A 10,627-nucleotide genomic window follows, 5' to 3' on the forward strand; every position below is an offset into this window, starting at 1 on the left:
GCCACCAAAGAGTACTAGATGCTCCCAGAAAGTCTGTATATCATGTGATTAATGTTGTTAAATGGTCACAGTTTGGGAAGATTTAAGTTTAGGGTTATGTACTTGGTTAGGTTTAGAAAAAGCTCAGGTTTTGGGTTAAAAGAAATACATCAGATTTTGTACTTCACAAATCCTGGTCTGTTGGGTAAATGTCCTGTTTGTTTGAGCCATCCATCCATCCATCCATCCATCCATCCATCCATGCTGCCTCTCCGTATGGGGACTCTGTCGTACTTTATACTTTGTGGAAAGGCCGGTGTGTCTCATACAGCCGCAGATGGGTTTACATGTGTCTCTGTGTTTTGGAGAGGGGCATGATGCTGGTATTTGACATCTTGGTAAAGAGACGGTTCTAAACACACTGAAACAGTAAATGACATAACCTGTATGGCGTGTTCCCAGTGCTGCAGAGCTGCTGGTCAACATAAAGATCAAACGTCTCGTGTAGCTTTATGGAGAGATTTATTCAGCGAGTTTATAGCACACCCTAGAAAGTTGTACTCATTACCATTTCACTGAAAATTGTATTTTCAAGTGTCAACCTCATGTTGAGATCACTGCACTGATCTATTAATGCATCTATGGATCAGGACTGTCACACACAAATCAGGAACACAACCTCTGATTGGCTCACAAGTCTGGAAAACAGCATCTGTGCCCAAGGCATTGTTGGGATTGTCTATGGACTCCACACTTCAGCCCCACATAGCAACTATGTTCTCAAATTCAAGTCTTTAGAAGACTCCGTTTTTCCCTTACACAGACTTAAAGTGACTGCTTTTCCCCCAAATGTACAGTTAACATGAGGGAAAATTAAATGATGTGACAGTTGTGGTGGACAAGTGGTATATGTCTCTAGAGCTCTCCCTGTGCCTGTACCCCAGACCCACAAGAGTTCCAGACATGATAGAAATGAAGGAGGGGTTCTTCCATGCAGTGCAAAGGATCAAGAGATAACAAAGGTCACTAACCATCATGACTAATGTCGAGGTAAGAAATTCCATTAGAGGAATTTATTTGATGGCTCTGCAAGGCTCTCTACAGAGTTTCTTTCAAAAAACTGAGAGTAGCTTCATGCACAACCATTTTTGCACCTGGCCCACAACCACAAGTTCTGTTGCACATCTAACCTCCAATATCCTGTGGAGCAATGGGCAAGTCTCTTGTGAAGACTTAGTGTTAGATTTGAGACGGGTGAGAAATGACCACAGCCACAGTCATTGTTCTTCAGTATTGTTGCTGCATGTGGCTTTGCTTGTTTCCGAGGACGATGTGCCACATCACCTCTACAAAGTGTTGTGAGACTAGACACATTACAAATTCGCTGTATTTACATTTTGTTTACCAGTAATGATACTGACAACATTCTGATGCACAAACTTAGTTAAATGGCTGCTGTGATCAATAAACCTACAAAAAACAGTTTGGTGTCAAACAATCTTTCTTCTTCACAGAATGAGGAATCACAATATACAATTATTCTGTAATCATTTTATTTATTCTAGTTCTATGAACATCAGCAAATCCCTGTAACAGAGTGTAAAAAGATGATGAAGATGAAAAAGTGCTACGCTTTGTCATACTGATGCACAAGGTAACCTTTGGGCAGCTTTATGCCACCAAAGAGTACTAGATGCTCCCAGAAAGTCTGTATATCATGTGATTAATGTTGTTAAATGGTCACAGTTTGGGAAGATTTAAGTTTAGGGTTATGTACTTGGTTAGGTTTAGAAAAAGCTCAGGTTTTGGGTTAAAAGAAGTACATCAGGTTTTGTACTTCACATGGTTCACAAATCCTGGTCTGTTGGGTAAAAGTCCTGTTTGTTTGAGCCATCCATCCATCCATCCATCCATCCATCCATCCATCCATCCATCCATGCTGCCTCTCCGTATGGGAACTGTGTCATACTTTATACTTGGTGGAAAGGCCGGTGCGTCTCATACAGCCGCAGATGGGTTTACATGTGTCTTTCTGTTTTGGAGAGGGGCATGATGCTGGTATTTGACATCTTGGTAAAGAGACGGTTCTAAACACACTGAAACAGTAAATGACATAACCTGTATGGCGTGTTCCCAGTGCTGCAGAGCTGCTGGTCAACATAAAGATCAAACGTCTCGTGTAGCTTTATGGAGAGATTTATTCAGCGAGTTTATAGCACACCCTAGAAAGTTGTACTCATTACCATTACACTGAAAATTGTATTTTGAAGTGTCAGCCTCATGTTGAGATCACTGCACGGATCTATTAATGCATCTATGGATCAGCACTGTCACACACAAATCAGGAACACAACCTCTGATTGGCTCACAAGTCAATTAACCATCGTCTTTGTTGTTACTTCATAACCACTGAAAAACAATTTGTACAGGAGTAAATAAACATTGACTTGAGGCAAGTACATTTTGGATCCGCTTGCCCAATCAGGCAAAAGACAGAAAAAAAAAAAAAAAAAAAAAATAGGGACCTCTAAAACTGAACACTTCTGTGTAAATAACACTTAACAGATAAATAAAATTCATAAGAAATTTATAATTAATAAGGTATTTTGGCAGTGGAGAAAAAAAAGGGACAATTTTTTAAAACAGACAAACATAAGCTTTCAAATGCATTTTATTGAACAAACAAGTAAAGTATACATCAGCTGTTCAATCAGTTGTCACAGTGACCAATGTCTCCATCATAGTGCACAGGTAAGCCTCCACATTTGATTATAATTTTCTTGTTTTTCTTTTTTTCACCACTGTACTGACATTTGAGAGCTTTCTTTTTCTGTTTCTGTTTTTTCAGTGTGCAGACAACAATGTCAAAGGATAGGCTGCTTTTCCTCATTTTACCATATGGCTCTCCGTTCTCGCCACAGACGGATGTCACGTCTTCAATGTTGGACAGGATGAAGGTATTCTTCTTCTTGCACTTGTTGTTTTTTGCTTTGATCTTTTTTTCTTTCATCATGGCATCACAACTACCGGCAGTCATCTGCCTAGCGATATGCTGTCTTATGAACTTCTCGTACTGGTGATTGATGTTTCCATCCAGACAGAGCACAGCGGCAGTGAGCAGCACCAGCATCAAACACACAAACTGGATCCTCATGATTCCCTGGCAAGGACAACGCAGGAGAAATAGAAAGTTCAAGACACAGGTGATAGCTAGTGCCATGGTAACGTTGATCACTGCTTTGGTTGGGACAAAAATATCTCAGCGAATATTGGATTGACATGCAATTTGGTACAGAGATTTATAACAATGTCAGGATGGTAAAAATACATTTTAAATGCTCAAGTGTTATCAAGGCAGTTAAGAGTCAAGTGTTACCAAATAGGTCTGTGGCCAGAGTTGACTAGTGACATTCATACAGCAAAATAAGAAAAAAACCTGCAGTGAAAGCTGCACAGACCAAACGCAAAAAACCACAGCCACAAGATAAATGTCCTGTGTGAATACTTACTAACACTGTAATAGTGAAGAGGGATTACAAATAGCTGAAAAGCTTATAATAGAAACGTGATGGCTTCTTTCTTCTTGTTTGCTTATTTGTGATTTCTGCAGAAAAACAGAAACACAATATGTTATTTTGCTGTTCACTATAACTCAACCCATAACACGTGTGATAAAAAATGTACTTACCCGTATCACAGACACTGCTCAGTGACAAAGTATCTAAAAGCTGTTGAATCTTTTATTGCGTTTGGTTCCTTGGCGTGTGAATTCTCCTCCCTCACATGTTCAATAGATGGCCCAATCACAAGTGACCACAACCTTCCTGTCACTAATCTCATTGTGGCTTTAGACACTAATGCTGAGCATCCTTGCTGCTTCACCACCAGCAACTCCCCCATCTCCCCTGCTGCTTCACCTATCAGCATTTAAAGTGATATTTGAATGCTTCTTTTAAATCATCTTAAATCAAATGTTGTGGTTTGTAGTTACTGTCAGGCAGTGAAATGGTTTTTCTTTATATTTTGTGGTAAATACCATAAAGTAATAATAGTTAAGACTAATGGTGACACTGAAAATTGTGCAATTATGATAAAATATGTTTTAACCAGCGTGAATTTGCTGCGACCTGCTATACCGACATACATTCATCCAACTATGTATGCATGCATTCATATGCAGAAACAACAACATGACCAACATAAAGGGAGTGGGACTACGTCACACCGATGGAAAAAGGAACTCTCTGTTAAGTGCAGTAATCCCTGCTGGACTTCTCTATGACTGCTGATGAATTCTGAAAGTAGGCAAAACTAAAGTATAGGGAGAAGGGCAAACAAAAAATGAATCTGCTTAGTCTAATGATGACTCCCACAAGTGCCTGAAAATCGCCCTTTAAGCCTATTGTTATGAACACACACACACACACACACACACACACACACACACACGACTTCCTAGGCTGAAAACTGGCCACCAAAACATGGGGAATTTCTGTGGACCAATGCACTGATCTACAGAGCTACTATGAGAGCTAAAAATGAATTGTTACACTTGATTAAGCCGTCATTCAAATTACTTGGCCTACATTGTGCACAGAGGACATAACTGTCTTAAATCTCTTGAGACTGCTGCCATCTTTTGGTACGACAGTTGAATTTATAAGTTAACAAATAAAGGATGAAGTCACCAGCTTAAATCAACCATTTATTGAGGAGGTATTGCAAACTAAACATGTTTTTTAGAGCTGTTAACTAAATGATATCGCATTAATATTGTTTATTTTTCACAATTTTTTTAATCAAAATTTTCATTCCATTGGTTGTAAATGGCTCAAATCAGGCCTGATCCTTGCAAGTTCATGTCACATAATCGACCAGTTGTATGTTGTTGTATGTTACATCATAAAATATAAATACATTATTATGTGCTACCAAACCGTACTTATACTTAAACCTAATATACAGGTACTGCCTATCAAGCAAAGGCCCAGGAAGAGCACGTCATGACTGAAGCAGCCTGTGATGACACTTATGGCGATGACCTTCCATTTATGTCCAGGGAGTTTAGCTGTTGTCAGTATAAAGTTTATATGACTTTATGTTTAGGGATTAAAAAAAAGACTCAATGACATATTCCTAATATCATGTGTAGTTATTTCCAGTGATGCACACCACTTACTTGGTCTCTTGTGTTTTGCAAAATATGTATACAGGTAATAAGTTAGAAAATAGAAGAGACATATTAATCTACATCTCACCTGTGTTTCAGTATCTCCAGGTGTACTGGATGGACTGGGATGTTTTTGCAGCTAGTCATCTAGCTTTACTTTAGGACCATTTTCCCCTGGCCTGTAGTGCTGTTTATCCATTTAAATTTTTTTGGTGTGAGTTGCAGAGATTTGGAGATATCGGCTGTAATCCACAGACCTTGTTGTAAGAAGTTTCATGTAGGAACTTGCGGTGGATCCTGAAGTAGTTCTGGTAGATTCTACTGCAGAGATAAAGTAGTTTTGATTTCAGGGCGATGTGTTATGTGTTGTGACCATACTGACATAAATGGTTCAGATGTTTCTTGTAAAAGTGGAGGCAATGTCCTGGCTACTGGCCTGTATATGGAAATGAAATGCATTTCATTTGCATGGATATTATTATGTTGCTGTAACAGCCTCCACCCAGAAACAAGATTTTGGATGCTGGCTGCAGGGATTTGCTGTCATTCAACTACAAGAGAATTTGTGAGGTTGAGCACTGATGTTGGTAAGGTGTTGAATGGTGAGTAGGTCAGTGTAGGCCGTGTCCCCCTCATAGATCCACACCAAATTTGGAAAAACGTTTCCTTGTAGACCTCATTTTGTCATGTTCAAACAGTAAGGTGTCTTACCTAAAGTTGGAAACAACGTACTGTTTAAAATATCACTGTGCTCTGGCAAAAAGATTTCATTCAATGGAACGAGGCTAACTCAGATCATAGACAGAGTTGGACAGAGGTGTCCACATACTTTTGGCTATATTGAGTGAAGCAGCGATTCACTTGGAAATTACCAACTTCACAACACACACGCAACACACACGTGCTCATACTATGAGGATCTCACATTTAATTGGCCTCTAGGCGATAACCAGCTCTCTGTGTGGATCACTAGCTGCGCTTAATGAAGGTGTATGTATTTGATTAAGGAGCATTTTCACACCTGATGATGACATATCAGCCTCTGGGTGCATCACTGCAATCAAAGGTGTTCAAAAATACAAGCTCCAAAATAAACACATGATGTAATCTCTTTGTACGAACAAGGATACAACCCTGTAACTTTATGACAACTAGCCACACACTTTTGATCTGGTTTGCTGAGGTTTTATTTTATTTTATTACTCCAAAACAATAGCAACTACAAGAGCTCACTCTGTAAAGTGCAGATCCCTGGCAGGCAACAGATGGTGAAGCACCTACTGCAATGTCACCACAACTGCCAAATGCAACCAGCAGAGATTTGCAGTTCTGAAAATATAACATGACCCCTACATACGTTGTCCCGAGTTGAAACAAGATTTCAAACTGAAGCCGATGTTGATCACTTATGTCCCCTAGCAGCCAGTTCAGAAGAGTGAGAAGTCAGCTATCTATGCCTTTTTCTACTCCTATATTATTATTTATTTTTATTTTATTTATTTATTTTTTTTACAAAGAATTGATAGAGAGCTGAACATTATGATGTCACAGTAAAGTTGACCTTTCACCTTTTGGATATAAAATGTCATCACCTCATCATTTTATTTCATTAGCATAAGAAATCTTAGGTTATGGCCAAAAATGTGTTTAGTGAGGTCACAGTGACCTTTGATCACCAAAATCTAATCAGTTCATCCTTGAGTCAAAGTAAACATTTGAGCCAAGTTTGCAGAAATTCCCTCAAGGCATTCTTGAGATATCACGTTCGCAAGAACAGGAAGGACGTGAGGTCACAGTGACCTTGACCTTTGACAACCAAACTTTAATCAGTTCATCTTTGAAGCGAAGTGAACACTTGTGCCAACTTTGATGAAATGTCAGTGTGCTCAATATATTGTGTTCACAAGGTTGGGATGACCTGAAAAAATAATGCCTGCAGTCATAAATATATAAAGGTATACAAGTCATTGAAATAAAGGTTTAAGGTTAAATTAGCAAAACACAAATACAAAATAAAACATATACATACAAACCCCAAGGGAAATTTTCTGTGGGAATTTTTTTGAATAAGATGGTGATGATAATATGGTCGACATCTGGAAAACATTGTCCATCAACTTTGAGTTTGCGCACATAGCATCCTAAGACACAGAGTCCCCCTCCCCTCATCCTGCTGGAGTCCTGCCTATGTCTTTCTATGCCAGAAAAGATGTAATATGTCCCAATACATAGTGTGTCAAACACAGTATATCAAAAACGAATGGAAACCAGGATGTCCTGCTGGGTTGGGATGGAATTTCCTCTGTGATTATTTAGATTTACTCAACAGCATGGTATGCAACACTTGTAAAGTTCTTTCATTTGTTTTTGCAAAGTTCACTCATGATAAATGAAGTAATTTGGTGCATTAACCCCAAGTGCAACTTATGGGTAACTTCATGATCTGAATAAGGCAGCTGCTGGGTGCTAGTTGTAGTTACATGATGTTAAAAATGAATTCCTGCAGTTTTCTTTATCAAACATAGCTACATCGTTACTTTCAGGGCATGTCAATCAAATAGATTTACATACAGCAACAACACAAACATAAACACAGACCACAGGGTGGATCACAGAGCAGAATCGTCCAGAGGAGGTAGTAGGCCTTTGTCCTAACTGCATGCATACTGCATGCAACAGTATGTACTTTGTGAAGGCAGCTGCAGTAAGTACTACAAAGCCAATTCTGAAAAGGCTGGGACGTTGTGCTCAAACTGATTAACATTTATTGTTTTCTGTAAATATCCACTCATTCTGAGTTTGATGCCTGCAACATGTTCTAAAAAACTTGGGACAGGGGCGTGTTTACCACTGTGATACATCACCTTTTCTTCTAGGAGCACTCAGTTTGGGACCCAAGGACACTAATTGTTGACACTAATTGTTAGTTTTGAAAGGGAAACTCTTTCTCATTCTTGATTGATACACAACTTCAGGTGCTCAACAGTTCAGGGTCTCCGTTGTCATATTTTGTGCTTCATAAAGCACCACACATTTTCAACAGGAGACAGGTCTGGACTGCAGGCAGGTCAGTTTAGTACTTGAACTCTTTTACTATGAAGCTACGCCGTTGCAGAATATATCTTGGTATTGTCTTGCTAAAAAAAAGCAGGGACATCTGAAAAAGACATCATCATCATGGCAGCATATGTTACTCCAAAACCTTTCCGCATCTAATGATGTAATGTGATCACAGATGTGACAGTTACCCATGATGCCATGGGCACTAACACAAACCCATACCATTACAGATTCTGGATTTTGATCTTTGCCCTGGTTACAATCTGGATGGTCCTTCTCCTCTTTCAGATGAACTTTAGCCCCAGAGATACTGGCAGCATCTCTGAATGTTGATATATATTCTCTTTGCATGGTGAAGTCTTCATTTGTAGATGCAGCAACAAACTGTGTTTAACTGCAACAGTTGTGCGTTGTTCCTGAGCATGCAGTATCCTTTATACAATTGTGTAGGTTTTTAATGTGGTGCCACCTGAGGGGTCAAGGGTCACAGGTGTACATGTTGGTTTTCGGCCTTGCCCCTTAGGTGCAGAGATTTCTCCAGATTCTCTGAATCTTTAATGACATTATGGATTGTAGATGGTGAAATCCTTAATTCCATGAAGTTTGGGTTGAAAATGTTCTCAAACTGCTGGAATATTTGTCCACGAAGTTTTGCAGAAGTAGTGTATATATCAAAGGAAATATAAAGTCGATCAGTTTTAATATTATGTATCTTGGTCAAAAAGGACTTGCAAATCATTGGATTATGTTTTTATTTACATTTTAAACAGCATCCCAGCTTTTAGAATCAGAGTTTGTGCCAAAAGTAAAAAGAGAAAGTATGTGATTTGGAGCACAACATAAGTTTGAAATGCAGGGTGGAGGGGTGTTGTTCTATGAGCATGATGCAAAGAGCGAGGGAATAGGGAGGTCAGTGTCCATGAGAGGCAGGAGAGGAGGGTGGTGGGGGAACAAGAGGAGATAAATCAGCTGTATGACTGCATGAGAGTCTGGGACAGAAAGCTGCCAGAGCTCAGCAGCGTCTCCTCTCTCTTATGATGGACGCCCTGGAAGGAGCTCAACTCTGCTTTCCACAGCTGCTCAACACCTCCTGCAGGAAGCCGACACAACCTCACGCTGGAGTTATGGTCTTCAACTTTCTCTCCTTCATCTCTCTGCTCACCGCAGCTCTCAACCTGCTGGTCATCATCTCCATCTCCCACTTCAGGCAGAGATATGCACCTCAGCAATGCTAATATATTGTTATAGTCACACTCACAAAGAGAGGAAGCAGCTTTAGGAAGGACAATTGACGTTATTGTGTCTAATCCAGACTTTCACTGCTCCTATTACTTAACCACCATTGTTAGTGATAATCCTGTTGGTGTTAATATTCACTGATGATATTCTCTCACTTCAGGCAGCTCCACACCACCACAAACCTCACCCTCCTCTCTCTGGCTGTCTCAGACTTTCTTGTGGGCCTCGTGGTGATGCCGGCTGAAATCATCTTAGCAGAGACCTGCTGGTTCTTGGGTGACCTCATGTGTGCTGTGTATTATTTGCTTCCCTTTATCATTATCTGTGCCTCAGTAGCATGCATGGTTCTCATATCGGTCGACCGCTACATGGCCATTTGTTACCCTCTTCACTACCCCACCAAATTCACTCTAAAAACAGTCCGAATTTTTATTTGTCTGTGTTGGATTTATGCTTTTTTTGTCAGCATTATTCTTCTATATGAGCACCTGATACAACCAGGCAGGTATAATTCTTGCTATGGAGAATGTGTGGTTAATATTTCAGGGGATGTGGACCTTGTTTTCAATTTTATTATACCCATATCTATCATCATAGCTCTGTATCTGAGAGTGTTTGTGGTGGCTGTCTCTCAAGCTCGGGCCATGCGCCTGCATGTCACAGGTGTCACACTCCAGCGTTCGCAGACTGCGAAAAGGTCTGAGCTGAAAGCAGCCAGGACTCTTGGCATTGTTGTGGCTGTGTTTCTGATGTGTTACTGTCCATATTACTGTCTCGCTCTCACAGGTGGCAAAATCTTGATTGGCTCTACAGCTGAGGCCTTTATGAGTTTTCTGATGTATTTTAATTCCTGTCTTAACCCCGTCATCTATGTCTTTTTCTACCCCTGGTTTAGAAAAGCTATCAGACTCATTGTTACACTTCAGGTAATGCAGCCAGGCTCCTGTGAGGCACAGATACTGTAGGGAGGACTTTTTCTGTGATACACACACATACACACACACACACGAAGAAGGAGAGAGTGTCATTTTTAATGCATTTAAAAAACATTGCAGTGCTTGGTAAATCAGCCCAAATTCTGTCCACCCACTTACGCCCATTTTAACCCGCACAATGCAACACAAAACAGACCAATCTGGCAACACTGAGTGTGAGACGTGGTGGAAAGCAGAGAAAAAG

General features: G+C 40.0%; 2 protein-coding genes across 2 annotated transcripts; one reads left to right on the forward strand and one right to left on the reverse strand.

Annotated features, from left to right (window-relative positions):
• Positions 1-2,689: 2,689 nt before the first annotated feature.
• Positions 2,690-3,133, reverse strand: LOC146327180 (ribonuclease-like). The gene has a single exon (XM_084718296.1). It carries the CDS (start codon positions 3,131-3,133, stop codon positions 2,690-2,692), a length of 444 nt encoding a protein of 147 aa, XP_084574422.1.
• A 5,935-nt stretch (positions 3,134-9,068) lies between these two features.
• LOC146327181 (trace amine-associated receptor 13c-like) lies at positions 9,069-10,413 on the forward strand. Its single transcript, XM_084718456.1, has 2 exons — positions 9,069-9,416; positions 9,609-10,413. The coding sequence occupies exons 1-2, from the start codon at positions 9,244-9,246 to the stop codon at positions 10,411-10,413; spliced, it is 978 nt and encodes a 325-aa protein (XP_084574582.1). The 5' UTR covers positions 9,069-9,243.
• Positions 10,414-10,627: the final 214 nt, after the last annotated feature.

Source organism: Lutjanus erythropterus, chromosome 5, assembly GCF_056507025.1.
Source record: "Lutjanus erythropterus isolate fLutEry1 chromosome 5, fLutEry1.hap2, whole genome shotgun sequence".
Classification (NCBI taxonomy): domain Eukaryota; kingdom Metazoa; phylum Chordata; class Actinopteri; order Lutjaniformes; family Lutjanidae; genus Lutjanus; species Lutjanus erythropterus.

What these genes read in the sequence shown, in the direction of transcription:
- LOC146327181 (XM_084718456.1), top strand. Translation starts at nt 9,244, where the DNA reads ATGATGGACGCCCTGGAAGGAGCTCAACTCTGCTTTCCACAGCTGCTC. An exon ending in ATCTCCATCTCCCACTTCAG is followed by an intron (nt 9,417 to 9,608) that starts GCAGAGATATGC and finishes CTCTCACTTCAG; the next exon opens with GCAGCTCCACACCACCACAA.
- LOC146327180 (XM_084718296.1), bottom strand. Translation starts at nt 3,133, where the DNA reads ATGAGGATCCAGTTTGTGTGTTTGATGCTGGTGCTGCTCACTGCCGCT.